The 18,234-nt window shown below is 47.6% G+C and overlaps 1 protein-coding gene and 1 long non-coding RNA gene across 2 annotated transcripts; one reads left to right on the top strand and one right to left on the bottom strand.

The window, feature by feature from the left end:
* Window positions 1–567: 567 nt before the first annotated feature.
* LOC138989376 (uncharacterized) lies at window positions 568–6,374 on the bottom strand. The gene is made up of 3 exons (XR_011465583.1): window positions 6,316–6,374; window positions 1,382–1,495; window positions 568–910 (listed from the first exon to the last, which is right to left on the bottom strand). It is a non-coding gene; the product is annotated as an uncharacterized lncRNA (long non-coding RNA).
* LOC102264512 (dehydrogenase/reductase SDR family member 4) lies at window positions 5,833–18,210 on the top strand. The gene is made up of 8 exons (XM_005904892.3): window positions 5,833–6,143; window positions 7,982–8,159; window positions 12,582–12,683; window positions 15,032–15,102; window positions 15,194–15,245; window positions 15,536–15,670; window positions 16,115–16,170; window positions 17,637–18,210. The coding sequence occupies exons 1-8, from the start codon at window positions 6,013–6,015 to the stop codon at window positions 17,749–17,751; spliced, it is 840 nt and encodes a 279-aa protein (XP_005904954.1). The 5' UTR covers window positions 5,833–6,012; the 3' UTR covers window positions 17,752–18,210.
* Window positions 18,211–18,234: the final 24 nt, after the last annotated feature.

The raw sequence follows: 18,234 nt of genomic DNA, 5'->3' as shown, positions 1-18,234 counted from the left end.
CCTCTTTCAATGCTCTAAAAGCAGGACAGGGTATCTGAAACTGCTTTGCATAATAATGGCAAATGTTATCTCCAGAGAGGGCAGGCTGGAACCTCTAGGGAAATGTTTCCCTTTCTTTTGTGGATTCAGCTGCATTGTCCCTAGGAACTTCTGTCGGTTCTTGGAAGATGTGTGTGTGTGTGTGTGTGTGTGTGTGTGTGTTCAGTTGATCCAGAAATTTACAGGAACATGAAATATTTCAGGGAACATTTCTTCATCTCACACCAGCAGAGAGATCTCAGGGAAATACATGGAGCTCCAGGGCTGGCCTTGCACTATTGTGCTGGCCTGATATAGCCAAAGCCCACCCTGCTGTTTTCTCCTCAGTCCCTCATAGAAAAATTCAGACTGGCAGGAACCACAGTTACAGAGGATTCTTGCTTCAGAGTGCCCTGCTGCTCAGACAGTGGGGGAAGGACAGATTCTCTGGGAGAACACCCGCTGTGTGTTGGGAGTGGGGTTTTGCACTGCAAAGATTATGAAGGAAAGAAACTGTGAGTACCCAACAAAGCAGATACCTCGATGGAATTAGGAGTCCAGAGGATTTAGTCAGAGTAACATTCGTGAAAGAAAGGGGAGGAAGCAGGATCAAGAAGGAGGAGCTGTGAGACACTGAGATGCAGATCTGACAAACGCCAGACCTACAGGAAGCTCCAAAGCAAAGAGCCCCTTAGAGGAGCCCCGTGTTAGGCACAGAAGTGGCAAGGTCGTTGCGTCACCGTCCTGTCCAGGCACTGGCTGAGGCCATGCTCGCAAGGAGTGACTGCCAGCTGGTGACTGCTAATCATACTCCCCACAGCAAAAGTGAGTCCTTTCTAGAAGAAGGATCTGAACAGTATCTGCATCTCCACGCCTGCCACAGGGACTCTCTCTGAAAGAGGAAAAGGGGAAATCACAGTTTTGAGAACAGGGCTAAGAATTTGGTTGTGCTCATAAAACACTCAATGTGAAGTCATATTAGGTATCCTATTTGGGGGGTTGTCCCCTATATTGTATCCCAGGTGGCACTAGTGATAAAGAACCAGCCTGCCAATGCAGGAGACACAAGCAAGGATACCCCCACCCCTCCCCAAACACAGCAGAAGAAAGCAATCCTGGGCGTGAGGGAAAAGAGAAGCCAAGGCCTGTCTTTCATATATATATAAAATACATATATATATAAGACCCTCTGGAGGAGGGCATAGCAACCCACTCAAGTATTCTTGCCCGGAGAATCCCCATGGACAGAGGAGCCTGGCAGGCTACATAGTCCATGGGGTCGAAAAGCGTCAGACATGACTGAGAAGACTTAGCATACAAGCATACTTGCATATATTTATTTATTTTGCATATATTTATTTACTTATCTGGATGCTCCAGGTCTTAGTTGCAGCCCGCAGGATCTTTAGTTGTGGCATTCAAACTCTTCGCAGCCTGAGGTATCTAGTTCCCCTGACCAGGATCAAACCCAGGCACCCTGCATTGGGAGCAGAGTATTAGTTGCTGGATCACCAAGGAAAGTCCCCAGTGTCTGTCTGTAAAAACCTCTGCATGCTGCTGTGCAGAGTTCCTGAAAAGAACCTGAACGAACACTGGGTGGATGACTTCCATACGGTGTCTACAAATAACTGCCTAAATATAGGGCAATAGGTGGAAAATTTTGAAAAACAAGAAGTTGAATGAACTATGCATTAGAGTCATGAGATTCTAGATGGCGCGATATCTCACAAAATTAATAATCCATTACCTGTGAATAGGCAAAGACTGTGTCAGTCTCTGGCACCTACAATAGATTCACTGTTTTTGTTTTGTTCTGTTGTCTTGGTTGGTTGATTAATTGATTGGTTTGGGGTTCTTGTTTTTTAGTAAATTTATTGCCAACATTTAAAAATCAAACATTTCAGGATTTCCCTGGTGATCCAGTGGCTAAAACTCTGTGCTCCCAGTACAAGGGTCCCGGTTCAGTTCCTAGTCAGGAAGCTCACTCCACATGCCACAACTGAAGATTGAAGATCCCCTGTGCTGGAGCTAAGACCTGCTGCAGCCAAATAAACAAATACATATTTTTTAATCAAATATTTCGTATTAAAACCCAGATTCCTACCTTCTGTTTCCAGTTCCTAAAATCTGGCAATCCTGGGTTGGCCTTGTCAATTACAAACATGAGGGAAACCAGGTGCACCCCAGGTCTGCAAGCAGCAGGTTGGGGGAGTCACCCATCCCATGGGTTCCCAGGCACTGAGACCAAGGTATGCTGCCTCTTATCGCCCTAAGCTTACACCATCAACCACAGTTTAAACCATTCTACACAGAATATATAAAAGGACAGAGCAGCAGGTAAATTCAGTTTAGAAAAAGTTTCATCAGAACTGATTAAATCTCTTTTAAGGTCATTTGACCATAGTCATCAATTGAAAACATTTGACCCAGGATGAAATATACATATTTGTACCAAATACAATATATATATATACACATCCAAGGTTGTTCATTGTAGCAGTGTTTGAAATGGCAAAACACTGGAAGCTATTTAAATGTTCATCGGTGGGAGACTGGCTAAATAAATTATGGAATATCCACACAATGGAATATCTTACAGTTATTTTTAAAAGGGAGAGACAGAATAAAGGGAACTATTGTGAACTACTCAGAACAATCGCCGAGAATGTATTTTAAGAAATGAAAGACAGAAGTGGGGGAAAAGAAGAAAGAAGAGAAACAAGCAATTTGAAGGACATTATGTGTAGTGCCATTCCATTCATGGGAAACGTTTAAGGGGAAAATATGCATGCAAATGCCTAGGAAATTTTTAGAAGGATACACAAGACTAAGAGCTATAGGGGAGCAGGTAAAAGAAGCATAGGGAAGAATTTCTTTTTTACTTTTCACTCTATAACCTTGTGTCTCTTTTAAAAATTGTGAACATGTGTTATTTTTGTAACTTAAAAAATAGATATTTCAATGATTAGAACAAAAATGCATTGATGCAGAAAATAAAATTCCAATTTAGAGAAAATTAATTTCCAAGAAAACTCATTCTCTAATGTCAAAAAAATTAAGAGTAGCTATTCAACACTGACAGCAGATCAGGTTGTCATGACTCATTTTGATTTCACTTATGGAAATAAAACTGCCTACTTCACTGGATTAGACATATTCAATAAAAATTATAAAAAGCACCCAACAGTTGCCAGCACTTAGTAAGTGTTCAATAAAAGTCACTGTTATCACACAGTCCTCCCACACCACACAAGCCTGACTCGTGTCAGGGATGATGAATCAATGAACGAAATGGAATAGCTATAGCAAGATGCAGGACTTGAATTCCACCCCAGGTGAACTTCCTTCCGGACTACAGTCAGCCTTTGAGGAAGATGAGAGTGCAGTCCTCAATCACAGAGGCATCTCCTCAAGATCTGCAGATGGTCCCACCTCTATATAAGAACAACCCCATTACCTATTAAAATCCCCACTTAAAAGAGACTCCTACACATATATGTATTTCCCCCCCAAATTTCCTACCCTCTTCTCCAACAAACCATCTTGATGAATAGTAGAAGCTGAAGACTCTCACCCTTTTTGATTTCCTTCTACATTTTTCTGTTCACAGATTCCCCCCCTAATATCTCTGGCATTCTCTGGAGGCTAAATATACCTCCCGCCCAGACAAGGAGGCTATGTGCTGTTCATGAGCTCCCAGGCCAGAATTCTTTCCCCATACCCTTTGCTCTTTGAGAGGGCTTCTCTTGTTGCAGAGTGTAGGCTCTAGAGCATGTACACTCGGTGGTTGTGGCACAAGGGCTTAGTCACCCCAAGGCTTGTGGTATCTTAAGGCAGATTCTTAACCACTGGACCACCAGAGAAGGCCCTCAAACCTTTTGCTCTTTGGGGTGTGACCTCCCTCAGCCTCCACACACCCCCTACCCCCTGCTAACCTCAACTCCTGGATTTGGCTGCTCACCTCTGGACAGGAAGTGGAGAGAGATCAAATATGACTTATAGGCCTGTCCCTTTGAGCCAAAGCCCTGAGAGGCTCTGCATCAGTCCTAAATCCCCTCCCCCAGCCCCACAGGCAGGTGGCAAGCCCTGGGAAGGGTTCCCACAGTGCATTAGCTCTGAACATGTCAGGAGGAAGAGGAGTGTCATGCTATCCAGCCTCTGTTGTCAATAATTCATGAGGTTCAGACTGAGGGGCACCAGTCAGTCAGTTTTCCCCGCACATGGGGAAAATTAGACTCAAGCTCTCTTATCTCATCGGGATATGCTGAATATCGCAGCTGTATAACATCTCGACTGAGGAATAAACTATAAATCCAGTGCATGCTTGTTATATCATTCACTACTCATACACTTTTAGATGCTGAAATCTTTTTGGCTGCTCAGCTGACTTACACATATACTACCTGAACCTTTAGCAAGTATGAATTCTGTTAAACAGCAATCCCCGGAACTGAATTTCACAGACTGGGATTCTCTCTCCTCTAATTGTAGGGATTGACATCAGGTTGCCAGACTGGTGATTTCACCAACTAACAACCCTTTTCTTAACCTACCCCATCTGCTTTCATCACCTTCTCTTAACAGAAAGACTAACACCAAAAAAAAAAAAAAAAAAAAAGAGCAAAAGCATATCCCAGAATAAAGGACTATCTGTTAAATTAAATAAGCTTAGCTTTATGAAACACTGTATTTTCTTTTTATTTTTTGCCTTGAACTAGTGAAAACTTTGCCTTGGATCTACACAGCTTCTCAGTCTGGCATTTGGAGGCCACAGGGTTAAACCAATTCAGACGCTGACACTGGGTCTGTCGGGGCCTTTCTTCAGTGTATCATAAGCCATCCAGATTTATTAATTCTCCCAGAAACCCAGGAGGGAGATCATTTCAGCCCACTTGGCAAAAGTAGGGGCTGAAGTCTTGGACACAGAATTTATAGCTGGAGAGGACCTTTATCTATCATCTACCCCAGCACCCTCAGCTTACAGATGGAAAGCCTGGCTTGTGGCAGCAATAATAATTACTCTATGGTGGCAATAATTACTATGTGTTTAGTAGTTCAAAGTTTATAAAATGCTTTTACATTCAACAAATATTTATTGAACTAGGATGGAGGCTAAGACCTGGGGACACAGTGATTATGGAGAACTTGAGTGCTCCTGAGTGCTCTGAATTTCCACCACTGGTTCGGGGACACTCTAGCCTCCTTGCTACCACTTAGGCCTAGAGAAGTCCTCTAGAGTGGAGGATATAAGAGATCCTGTCAGCTCAGGATCTTTAATTCTGCACACTGGTTACCCCTGGTGATGAGAGTCTGCCCTCGAGGCCTACGGGGATGGAGGAGAACTTGAGCCAGAGTGAAGGGCAGTGCGGGCCTAGCCCTGCTCCTCTCCCATCAGGTGTCTCTCCTAGGCTCCTCCAGGCTCCCCTGAGACCCTCAGGAGGTGAGCTCCCTGGGGACCACGGGCCTCACCCCCATGAGCAATCTCAAAACACCTGCCCTCCTGTGGGCTGTCACAAACGTGGACCCAGGGTTTCTCGGAAAACAAAATCCACCTTGAAGTTTTAGGAAGCAAAAGCAAACAGTTAAAGTCCCCTCTGCCCCAAAAACTGACGTGGGCAAGCAGATGTGGGAGGAGAAGCGGGAGGACAAGAAAGTCTACGAGCTCCCCGAGGTGGGGAGGGCCCTACAGGGAACCGGAACCGACAGTACCATCCCAAGCCGGGGCCGGCCCGGGCGAGCAGGGGATCTAGGGGCGCGGCGGCCACAAACGGCAGGGGGCGCTCTCGGCCACAAACGGCTCCCCTGGCCAAGGGCCCGCGCGGAGCGGGACGAGCTGTCCTGATCTAGGGCTTACGGGGAGCGGGGAGACGGGAGCCGGCAGCCGGGAGGGGAGCGGGCCGCCGAGCAGGAGGTGATTCACCCTTCGCCCTGCCCCTCGCCCTGCCCCACTGTCACCTCCCCTGGGCGGTGCAGAACCCTGAACTGCCAGGCGCCATGATGCAGGTGGGACTGCCTTTGGGTGCCTGTGCGCGGTCGTGGAAGTCGGTCCGGATGGCCAGCTGCGGGATGGCGCGCCGGAACCCGCTGGAGAATAAGGTGGCCCTAGTAACGGCCTCCACTGATGGGTGAGTGCCCGAGCCCGAGTCTCGGAGTCCCCCGTTGTCTGCAAACAGGCACTACCCCTTGTCCTTGGCCTCCCGCGCCCTCTCTTCAGTCCTCCCGTGTGGCCAGAGTTGACCCTGGAAGGAAGGCAGCACGTGGTTGGCCTGCAGCCCCCTTCGGATTCCGCTCCCCCACCTTTGCAGTTATCAGCTCTCTTGCCGCCTCTGGCCCGAGTCTGCCGCCTTGGTGCTGCCCCTCACCCCACCCCGTCTATCCTGTCTCCTGGGGTTCTGGGCCGCCCCAATCAACTGGCTCCACCTAGAGTCTGGGAAGACCAGAGGCCAGAAGTCCAAGACAGTCCAGATTCCAAACACCCTATCCACTGCCTACACCGACTGTGGAAATGTTCCAGACACCCCACTGTGGCACCCCCAGGAGCCTCACAGAACTTTGCCCCTTCCCTAGAGGGCATACAAGTCATGTGTCCAGATTCTTGTTTAGTCCCGTGTATTGTGGCCTCCCTTGCCCAGCCTGTTTCTTACCAACCACTGTTAACTACCCTGTTTCTCATTCCCACAGACCCCTGCTAGATGCCAGCTCTTCACAAAGCTAGAGTACATATAAATGGGGAAACCTAATGGCTAACAAGGAGAAGGCGATGGCACCCCACTCCAGTACTCTTGCCTGGAAAATCCCATGGATGGAGGAGCCTGGTGGGCTGCAGTCCATGGGGTCGCTAAGAGTGGAAGAGTCGGACACGGCTGAGCGACTTCACTTTCACTTCCCACTTTCATGCACTGGAGAAGGAAATGGCAACCCACTCCAGTGTTCTTGCCTGGAGAATCCCAGGGGCGGGGGAGCCTGGTGGGCTGCCGTCTATGGGGTCGCACAGAGTCAGACACGATGAAGCGACTTAGCCGCAGCAGCAATGGCTAACAAGTGCAAAATGTGTGACCCTGGGGGCTTCCCTGGAGGTCCAGTGGCTAAGACTCCATGCTCTCAATGCAGGAGGCCCAGGTTCAATCCCTGGTCAGGGAACTAGATCCCACATGGACCAACCAAGACCCATATAGCCAGATAGATCATTTTTTTTTTTTAATGTGTAATCCTTTCTCCTATGAATGTAAAAAATTTATGTTTGTAACCAGAGACCTCCAGTTTCATATGTACCCCAAAACATAACTCAGTCTGTTTAGTTCTGATGCTGGGAAAGACTGAAGGCAGGAGAAGGGGATGACAGAGGATGAGGTGGTTGGATGGCATCACTGACTCAAGGGACATGAGTTTGAGTAAACTCCGGGAGTTGGTGATGGACAGGAAAGCCTGGGTGCTGCAGTCCATGGGATCACAAAGAGTCGGACATGACTGAGTGACTGAACTGAACTGACTGAACCAGAGACCCCGTTTCATATGTACCCCAAAACATAACTAACAATAGAATATTGAGATGATGTAGACTACTGTCCTAAGGAAACTATTTACGGGTAGAGGCTTTTCTGAGAGAGACTCTCCAATCATGGAAATCACTGCTGCTTGTTATACCCCTAAGTCATTTCTCTCTCCCCTCAGTCCCTGTAGGGTATGGAGCCTATGACCCATGGTGGATAACACCTGTGGAAAGTGTTATCACTTCCTGGGAACCTAGACTGAGGGCCAAAACCATAATAAAAAGAGTAAACCAGTACCAAAAAGATGCTAAGCATGTCCATCTGTATGGTGATGGCTGTGCCATTAACCCTAACACGTGGAGGCCCTACAGAAAGAGCTGGAATTCAAAGCCCAGGCAGCCTGACTTAAGAGCCCATACTCTCACCCTCTTCCTGTTCTGGGCTTAAAAGTCCTTATCTCTCTCTGCCCACAGGATCGGTTTTGCCATCGCCCGGCGTCTGGCCCAGGACGGGGCCCACGTGGTGGTCAGCAGCCGGAAGCAGCAGAATGTAGACCGGGCAGTGGCAACGCTGAAAGGGGAGGGGCTGAGCGTCATGGGCACCGTGTGCCACGTAGGGAAGGCTGAGGACCGGGAGCGGCTGGTGGCCACGGTAAGCAGCAAGCATACGGGTCCAGAGCCATGAGATAGCGGAAGGGAGGCAGCCTGAGCTGGCCTTCCTGGACAACATGGGTGTGATCGAAACCAGCACTGTTCACTAAAATAAAATAGTGTATTCTGCATACCCACACCAGTCCACCAGCACATTTTCACGTGTGCCTTTCGGTTCTGTCTCCGAGAATCATCCCATCTCAGTCAGAGAACCAAAAAACACTCTACTATTTCTACCCTGCATTGTGCCTTGGGGCACCCAGAAAACTCCAGCTGGTCCTGGTTCTCCAGTAGCTTCCAGTCTAATTGGGCAGATGAGAAGGGTAAATAGGCATTCCCACTATGAGCTAAGAAACAACCAATCCCCTGTTTTTCAGTTTATAAAGCTGAGTGCCCAGGAACGTATAGGAAGCAGCCCATTATGTTTCAACCACCTACTGTGTGCCATTCACTTTGTCTCAAGCCTTTCACAGGTTATCTCCAAACAACAACCCAAGCAAGGGCAGGACTATGCTCCCTGTTTAAAGAATGGTTCAGAAAGCTGGAGCAACACCCCAAGGTCCCACAACTAGTAAGGGAAGAGGTGTGAGCCAACCCAGACTTACCAGCTACCTCTGTGTTTGTGCTAGTCACTGAGTCATGTCCAACTTTTGTGATCCCATGGACTGTAGCCCACCAGACTCCTCCATCTATGGAATTCCCCAGGCAAGAATACTGGAGTGCCTAGCCATTCCCTTCTCCAGGGGATTTTCCAGACCCAGATATCTAACCCGGGTCTCCTGCATTGCAGGCAGATTCTTTACCATCTCAGCCACCAGGGAAGCCAAGCTACCTGCAAACTACCAAGCATTTCCCTTCCAGGTCAGGCCTTAGGTGCCCTCTTGGACTTTAGTCTCAAAGAAAGTGGCTAAGCCACTGTTGAGAGTTGGTTGGCACCAGTCTTGCAGGTAAACGTCTTACAAAGGAGGCCACTCTTTCCTAGGCTCAGGGCACACCCTTTATTTCTTGGAGTGGCAGGAAGAATCTACCCAAGGATGGGAAGCAAAAGATTGTGCTGACAGAATGAAAAGCGGTGGAAATAATTTGGGTAATCTTAGACAAGGAGGGCATGAAACGATTGTAGACAGTGGCATAGTAGACAGCATAAGTTATTCCATTTGTCAGGAGTCATTTGGCAGATGCTCAAATGTGCATTGGAGAGAATCAGTTGTGGGTCCAAGAAGGCCACCATGCCTGGCCACCTCTGCCATCTCTGCTGGACGGGAGCCTGAGACCTTGGTCCTTAGGGTGGGAGCCACCTGGGATCCTGGGCCAACTAGTGGCCATGTGAAATGTACGTGGCTACCTATTGTCAAAATCCTGCTGGGAAGGTGGCTTTGGATCCTCACTAGGTCCCCTTTGCCCATCCTGCAGCTCTGACCCAGAAGTGGGGTTTGAGCTAGACTTTGAGGAGTGGGTAGGACTAGGCAGATGGCATAGGGCCAGGATCCCAAATGATCCTGCAAAATGAGCAGATAGTCAAGGAAGGGAAGGTGGGGTGCTCTGTGAACCCACAGTGTGAGAGCAGAGACTCAGGAGCCCTGGTAGGAAATGGGTCACGTGGGAAGGATGGGGGACATGGACCTCCATGGCCTCCCAAAGGAGTTTAGACATTCTTGGAGGAGATAAGAATCCATGCGAGATTTTGAGCAAGGTGGAAATAATTACTAAAGAACAATAATCTGGCACTGGCAGGAAGGATATATTGGAGAAACGAAGACTCTGGGCAAGGACATTGGTGAGGAAGCTGACGCTGCCACTTGGGTCTAGAGCAGTGGCAGGAAGACCAGAACAGGTGTTCCTAAGAGGTGTTTAGTGGGAACCAACCAAATTTTTCCCCCCTGGCTGGTGTCAAGAAATTGGACGAGGAGGGATGAATCAAAATTGACTCTCAAGTAGTTGAAAAGACCAGTGTCGAGTGGAGAATGATAGGATACTTGTTGGCAGTTTGAGATGAGTCCTGCCTATGGCCAGCCACTAGCCTGTGATGAGGGAAGCTGCTGCCCTGAGCATGGTTATTCCCCAGTGGCCTCCTAAGCTGCACCTTGAAGCCTCTCAAAGGCAGCATGAGCTGAAACCAGATCAGCCACTTCTCCACTTGATTCTACTTAAAAAAAAAAAAAAAATAGACCTGTCAGAACACAGAGCAAGCAACGCTTAACCACTTTAGGGTAGCAATCACACAATTTAGAGCAAGCCTTAGAAGACACCTGGGTGGTCATAGCAAATATGCCATTAATCTTCCACGGTTCTCTGTCTCTGTTCAGTCAAAAGCCAGCCTGCTCTCCTCTCCATGCTCATAGGCCTAGAAGGAGACTGGGACGGGATGCACAGACCAACCGGAAGAGCGCTCCAGGCGATTCTGCGGCAGTCCGCTGGCTCCCCACCCCTAACACATTGGCCCAGCACGCATCACTTTCTGATGCATCCTGCGTTTTCCTTGAGACTTACACAGAGCCGAGGCAGGTGGCCTGGACATCAAAATTTAGACACTGCAGGAGAGTACTAATACAGGTTTTGCAAAGATTATGTGATCTTAAAATGTGTTAAATTTACGTGTTGACAGTCCAGGCATCCCCCTCAGCAGTGTGGAAGCAACTGAGCTTAGCACCTAGTTAGCAAGAATAATTAGTTAAAAACGGGAGTTAGCAGATGGTACACATTGTTAATAACACCCCTCTGTGTGCCAAATCGGGAAGCACAAAGTTGATTGAGGGCCCATTTAGTGCCGTTTGCCCAAGGCATCAAAATTGCCAAGTCTGGGCAAATGTGAAGTCTGTTTGCCCAGTGGCAGAATGCTGGCAGAAAGACTGTTTGGCTATTCGTTACTCCAGCACATGCCTTCACCACCTACTTACAGTTTATTAAGGAGTTAGCTGTTGGCTCTCTTGGTTTTCCCAGTTTAAATCTCAGTTTCTGCCTTGCATCTTCCATGCCTCCAGGCCAAAAAAATAAAAGCAGGAAGTGGGGGAGGGGATTAAAAGGCATCATAACTGAGCGTGGAACTGCTTTAAGCCCAGACTGGCGTCTCCTCCATCATGGCCCTCCTGGATAGCCAGTTTCATAGTGACCCCCAACTCACTTTCGGAGGACTCTTATGAATTAGCTCTGGGTTAGAGAGTCAATTCTGCCACCACTAACTAGCCCTGTGCCCTGAGCATATCACCTCTCCAAAGACTCAATGAGCAGAACTCCTCTTCTTAGCTGGTCCTGATACGTCATTACTAAGCTGTATGACCTTGAGAAATGAACTTCCCTGAACCTCAGTTTTATCACCTTCACCGTGAGGACATTGGGTGAGATGACCTCAAAGGCCCCTCCCAGTGGCAACTTTCTGTGGGTCTATTTAAACTCACTTTTCCATTCAGGTACATGTGGACAGGCTGAGTTTGAGTAATGGTAACTCATTCAAGGGAAACTGGTCAGTAAGCACTTGGAGAAATGGGGCTAGGATAAAAGAGGAAGGGTCTAGAAATGGATTTTGAGGTGAAAGCTGAGGCCATGAGAATAAAGGAGTTCCGAAAGGGGAAGTCAAAAGAGAAAGGATCAGTGACAGCCTTAGAAGAAGTGGGAGCAGGAAGAAGAGATTGCAAAAGAAATAAGACAACCTTAAATGTTTTACCAGTAGAGCTTGGGGCTTCCCTGGTGACTCAGTGGTAGAGAATCTGTCTGCCAATGCAAGAGATGCAGGTTCGATCCCCTGGAGAAGGAAATGGCAACCCATTCCAGTATTCTTACATGGGAAACCCCACGGACAGAGGAGCCTGGCAGGTTACAGTCGTCAGGACTGTAAGAGCTGGACAGTTTAGGGACTGAACAACAGCAGAGCTTGGGGTGCTTTTGAAGAGAAAATGCTTTAAGGAAAAGAGTTCATTTTGACAACTGTCCTTAAGAAGGAACCCTTTACCAATATTGATAAATGCACCTCCCTTACTGTCCTGTATGAAAAGGCAAAAAGATAGGACACTGAAAGACGAACTCCCCAGGTCAGTAGGTGCCCAATATGCTACCGGAGATCAGTGGAGAAATAACTCCAGAAAGAATGAAGGGATGGAGCCAAAGCAAAAACAACACCCAGTTGTGGATGTGACTGGTGATAGAAGCAAGGTCCGATGCTATAAAGAGCAATATTGCATAGGAACCTGGAGTTGGGAAAGATTGAAGGCAGGAGGAGAAGGGGACAACAGAGGATGAGATGGTTAGATGGCATCACCGACTCAATGGACATGAGTTTTGGTGGACTCTGGGAGTTGGTGATGGACAGGGAGGCCTGGTGTGCTGAGGTTCATGGGGTTACAAAGAGTCGGACACGAATGAGGGACTGAACTGAACTCAACTGAACTTACTGTGCTGTAGCCCTAATTCAGATCTTCCTCCTCTCTAGGCTGTGAAGCTTCATGGCGGCGTGGACATCCTGATCTCCAATGCTGCCGTCAACCCTTTCTTTGGAAGCTTGATGGATGTCCCCGAGGAGGTGTGGGACAAGGTAAGAAGGGATGAGAGCAGCAGGGGGTGGGCCTCAGAAGATGGCACACACTCAGTCTGCTTTTAGAATGCACTTGTCAAGTGCAGTGTAAATGTGAGGAATCCTTGCAATTTGCCACACACCTGCAGCGCACCTGGTAAAGGGCGAATGGAGGTAGGGGGCTTCCTTTGTCCCTGTCTTTCTCTTTCATTTCTGCTTCTCCGCAATCTCGTTTTCATTGACTCCTTGCTGTCTTCTGCTTCCCTCCCCCAGCTCTCTCCCCTCTACCACCGTGGGCTTATCCAAGCTCTTCTTCCTGGTTTATTTCCAGCAGGCATGGCAGCTAATATGCCAATAACTAATACACTCAGACTTACACACCACCCTTCCCCCTCTCAGCTCCCAAAACAAATGATTTTTCATTAGTTGGAAAACTTTAATAGCCGCTAGTTAAGTGAAATATCAATTCTAGTGAAATGAACTAAGTTGCCGCTTTATGACATACAGCCTTTGAAAAAGACTTGCACTCTTTCTTAACTCCAATGTCAAGAACATCTGAGATCCAGATGTCTAAATTCAAGGAACAGAATATTGGTTTTCATGTGAGGGTGTATAATTACATTATATTTATAAGGTATATCACACACCTACATTCTTTAATTATAAAGCCTTAATTGAAAGATTTGTCTTTGTTTACTAAGGTTAATACTCCCACATGATTTGGAAATGCTAAATTTTTTATGATCTCCCATGGTTTTGCCTTTTACCCTGATGTCATCAATAATTTCTCAACACTGAAATTTAAAGATACTAAAATATTCTAGTTTGTTTATCAGTGTTCCACAGACATAGAGACCAAAGTGCCAAAATGGTCTTCAGTGAGTCAGTTCCTGATTGATATTCTTTAAAGCAGAGAAACATCTTTCATGAGCAGTCTGAATAGGGACCACATGAAAATCAGTTATAAACTGAGTAATTTTTCTTTCTAGTTGGCTTTTTTTTTAATATCATAATATATCAAATCTAAATGCAGTGGTTGATCCTTGATTGAGCCCTGGACTTTTAAAATAAGGCCATTTGGGGGACAATTGGGGAAGATTTTTTATGGACAGTATATTAAGTAAAATCATGATTATCAATGTTAAATTTCTTGGGTGTGATAGTGAATGGTGGTGTGTAAGAACATCCTTATTATTTGGAAATAATGCTAAAGCGTTTAGGGCTACAGTATTATAATGTCTGCAACTTACCTTCCAAGGGTAAGGAAAAAGCTGCATAAGCACATAGTTAGGGCAAATGGCTGGAGAAGGCAATGGCACCCCACTCCAGCACTCTTGCCTGGAAAATCCCATGAACGGAGGAGCCTGGTGGGCTGCAGTCCATGGGGTCGCCAAGAGTCGGACATGACTGAACGTCTTCACTTTCACTTTTCACTTTCACTTTTCACTTTCATGCATTGGAGAAGGAAATGGCAACCCACTCCAGTGTTCTTGCCTGGAGAATCCCAGGGACAGGGGAGCCTGGTGGGCTGCCGTCTATGGGGTCGCACAGAGTCAGACACGACTGAAGCGACTTAGCAGCAGCAGCAGCAGCAACAGGGCAAATGGCACAAAATGTAAACAACTGGTGAATGTAGTTAAAGGATATCCAGATAGTCATTGTCCCTCTATTTCAACTTATCTGTAAGAGTGAAAATTTTCAAAATAAATAGTTACATGGGGAGAATGGGAGGGGATTATCCCAGCAGTGCCTGGAACAATGTAAACAAGGCTCACGCATTGGTTTTAAATTACAGATGTACAGTTTTGATTTTAGACTATGTCCCAGCTCCCCCAGTAGTGCCTCCTCATGATCCCATGTGCCAATAATTATCCAGCCAGCCAGTCAATCCTGGAGGGCCAAGAGCATCTCCCTCGCTAACTCAGAAGCCAGAAAAGTGCTGGAACAACCCCAAGTGCCTGAGGTCAGGCCACATTTTCCCTGAGAATCACGGCTCACTCTGGGGCAGGTCCAGGAAGCCAGCCCAAATCCCAGGCTCTCGCTAGTTGGAAGACAGTTCAGCTCAAGTCCAAGAGAGTCTTGAAAGTTCAGATCCATTCTGGGTCAGATCAGACTTAGGAAACAAGATGAAGCAGGCTCCATTCTTTCTCACCCAAACCCCAAAATGGGTCATTCTCTAGCTGTCATTCTCAAAGCTCCCTCTCTCTGGGCCGTGGTGTCTTCACTTGTAAGCTCTGGGTAAATCATCTCTAGGACCTCTGCCAACCCTAACAAACAGATCCTGGGGACCCCACTTAACTCTCCATCACCCTGCCTTCTGAAGCCTTCTGAAGACCCTCATGCTGTTCCCCCTCTTCTTTCTGTTGCAGATTCTGGACGTTAACGTGAAGGCCACGGCCCTGCTGACAAAGGCAGTGGTGCCAGAGATGGCGAAACGAGGGTACAGGGAAGGAGGGACCAGGGCGTGCTGGGCCCCTCGCAGGCCGCGGGCGGGGGTCCGTGACAGCAGAGCCGTTCTGCTCTTTTTTCAGAGGCGGCTCGATAGTGATCGTGTCCTCCATAGCAGCCTACAGCCCCCTTCCTGTAAGAACCCCCTTCTCTGCTACATTTATCCTTTCCTCCATCCTGTACCTTCCATTCCTCCAGTCACCCTAGGAAGTGTGTGTCCCCTTTTGGAATCACACCACCTTCCAGCGAAATAGAGGCCTTGCCTCCACAAATGTTAACCTAGGGGCGGTTTTGCCATAACAGTTTCTAACTGGGACCCTCTTTAACAAGAGATGCCCTATTACCAGTTGCCCGTTCTATCTTATGTTAAGAACCAAGAATGAGGTGGAGTTGAAGAGACTAACCCAATCCTCTCCTTTCCCCAGAGCCTGGGTCCTTACAACGTTTCTAAAACAGCCTTGCTGGGCCTCACTAAGAACCTGGCCCTCGAACTGGCAGAGTTGAATGTTCGGGTGAACTGCCTGGCGCCTGGACTCATCAGGACTAGCTTCAGCCGTGTGGTGAGGAAGGGGAGTCCTGCATCCCACTGGGAATTCTAAAGGGCATCTTCTCAATGGAGGAGCCCAGCTCCTGGGTCCTGAGCTCCCAACCACTCCCACCCCTGCCCTGGGCTTTTCCACCCTCCCCCTCCATACCAGCCATGTGTCCAGACCAGATCCCCACACTATCCTTTCCTAAGGTGCACACTGAGACTGAGGAATTCAGATGCCACTCAGGCCATTTCATATTTCCTTAAGTGGATGAGACCTGGGGCAACCCACCAAAATGCCTCCTTAGGACCTGAAGAGAATGGAGCAGAAGAGGGCAGTGGGTAGTGACTGGGAGCTGGGAAGGACTGGGAAATGAAGGGGGCACCTCTCCATCCTTCCTCTCAATAGATGTGAGGGCGGGCAATTTGTCCTTTCACTGTCCCTCAGAGGAAGTGATTTTCCTTTTTCCTGCAGTTGTGGGAGGATCCGGCAAGACAGGAGAGCATAAAAGCTGCCTTTCAGATCAAAAGGTAAGGCTGTCACAGGGGAGGCTGAGGAGGGATAAAGATGGAAAGGTCTGGTCCCTCGAAGCCCATAGCTTGCTGTCTCTCAGTCCCGCAGACAACACAGCCATCCTTTCCTTGCTTCAAATACACAGACTTCACAAGTTTGTGAACAGAGCGTCACTACAGTGGTGTGTGCAGGGAGTCTGCCTCCTTGCAAAAACCAAACACAGAGGCATCCAGGTTTAGCAGAGCAGAGCCCTGGGGGAGGCCCTGACTCCTCTCTCCACCTGGGTGTTTGCCTCCACCTCTGGGTGTCCCCAAGGATCAGGGACCAAAACCGAAATCAAAGCGTGCTGTTTTAGTTTCCCTGGAATCAAAAGAGTCATGTTTCCAAAGCTCAGGTTGATGATCCTACCATTCAAATAAAAGGATCCTACCATTCAAATAAAAGTCTCCAAACTTCCCTTGCCTAAGAAAACTAGCCTCTTCCCCCAAAAGGTCAGGCACCTTCATCTGGCTCCCTGTCCTCTAAGTTCTCTGCCTCTTTCCAGTCTCTGGCTTCCGGGAGCTCTCTTGTCTTTAGCTCCTCCACCTTGTCCCCTCAAGGACATGTACCAGCAATGCCTACTTGAGGAGGGAGATGCTCTCAAGTGCTCCTAAAGCCATTCTCATGTCAGGCATGAGCTGCAGGCCTAGTCCATTAATCAGTCAGGGCATTGTCATCCTTGAGCCACAGTGAATGATCTGGCCCCGAGCTTTTCAGTCTTGGATGCGCATTAGAATCAGCTGAGTAGTTGTGAAACCACAGATGCTCAAGCGTCACTCCCAGAGATTCTTTGTTAATTGGTCCAAGGCAGGACCTAGGCATCTTTAGTGAGGGAAGGGGAGGGAAGGAGAAGTTGAGCCTCTCAGATGACGACAGTGTGTAGCTAGGATGGAGAACCACTAATCCAGTCCTTCTAGGTTTGAAGTACCCACTCCACCCACCTCTAGAGCATTCTGTGGCAGTTAGATTAAAGTGTTCCCTAACTATGCAATCACTGATACAAACACTGAGAATTAGCACAGTCTCACAAAATGACTTTGAGACAAAAATAGATTCCTGAAAAAGTTGTCTGTGAATTGAAGCTGTACAAATGGAATCATTTTAAACAAATCATTTACTATCTCACAGACTCTCTGATATTTGAATAGTATGCACACATGTGAAACAAATTATTGGAAGAATGAAATAGCCAGGTTATCTATGTAACTTTGGATTTTGGTGTCCTGAGTTCTCTAAAAAACAAAGTATCCCCATATTATATGAATATAATGTGTGGTGGTTTTTGCAGAGTACAGTATTAATGCTTCTATTGAATTATAACAGCTTATAATAATGGTAGCCCTATTTTATGGACAATTCACTGATCCTGAAAAATTGCCTGATACTTTAGCAAATTCCATTCCCTGTTTGATTTTTACTCCTTTCCTTTTTCCCTGCTTCCCAGGATAGGCGAGCCAGAGGATTGTGCCGGCATCGTGTCTTTCCTGTGCTCTGAAGACGCCAGCTACATCACTGGGGAGACAGTGGTGGTAGCTGGAGGGAGCCTATCCCACCTCTAAGGACGTGGAGAGCATCTACCAGGGCAGAGATTGGGCTCCAACTCCAGAGTCCTGTTCCCGAATCAATCAACTGGCCTTTCCCACCTCTGCCTAGCATACTGCTACCCTTACACCATAACACCCCCCTGCCACACACACACACACACACACACACACACACACACACACACACACAAATCAATTATGCCCTGTGAAAAGCTCCAGCATTCTCTGCTATCAAGGTGTGGTCTTAGGAGGATTCACGCTATTGCTGTAGCCTTGGACAAAGACATCCCTTGAGAGAACAGGGCAGGCCTGCTGAGAGGGCTTAGTCTACTGTGGTAAAGAGCAACTAGTATTATTTTCTAGGCATCAGGGAAATTTGAGGGAGATGGGACAGAAGGAACTTGGAGTGGAAGGAACTGAGTTGGAAATTAACAACTTGCAAATGAGGTGCAAATAAAAAGGAGATGATCACGATGCTTTGAGTCAATGTGCTCATTT

Source organism: Bos mutus, chromosome 10 (genome assembly GCF_027580195.1).
Source record: "Bos mutus isolate GX-2022 chromosome 10, NWIPB_WYAK_1.1, whole genome shotgun sequence".
Classification (NCBI taxonomy): Eukaryota; Metazoa; Chordata; class Mammalia; order Artiodactyla; family Bovidae; genus Bos; species Bos mutus.
Note: the sequence above shows the minus strand (reverse complement) of the source record. Positions and strands in the feature narration are given on the sequence as shown.

What these genes read in the sequence shown, in the direction of transcription:
- LOC102264512 (XM_005904892.3), top strand. Translation starts at nt 6,013, where the DNA reads ATGATGCAGGTGGGACTGCCTTTGGGTGCCTGTGCGCGGTCGTGGAAG. An exon ending in CCGAGGAGGTGTGGGACAAG is followed by an intron (nt 12,684 to 15,031) that starts GTAAGAAGGGAT and finishes TTTCTGTTGCAG; the next exon opens with ATTCTGGACGTTAACGTGAA. An exon ending in GGACTAGCTTCAGCCGTGTG is followed by an intron (nt 15,671 to 16,114) that starts GTGAGGAAGGGG and finishes TTTTTCCTGCAG; the next exon opens with TTGTGGGAGGATCCGGCAAG.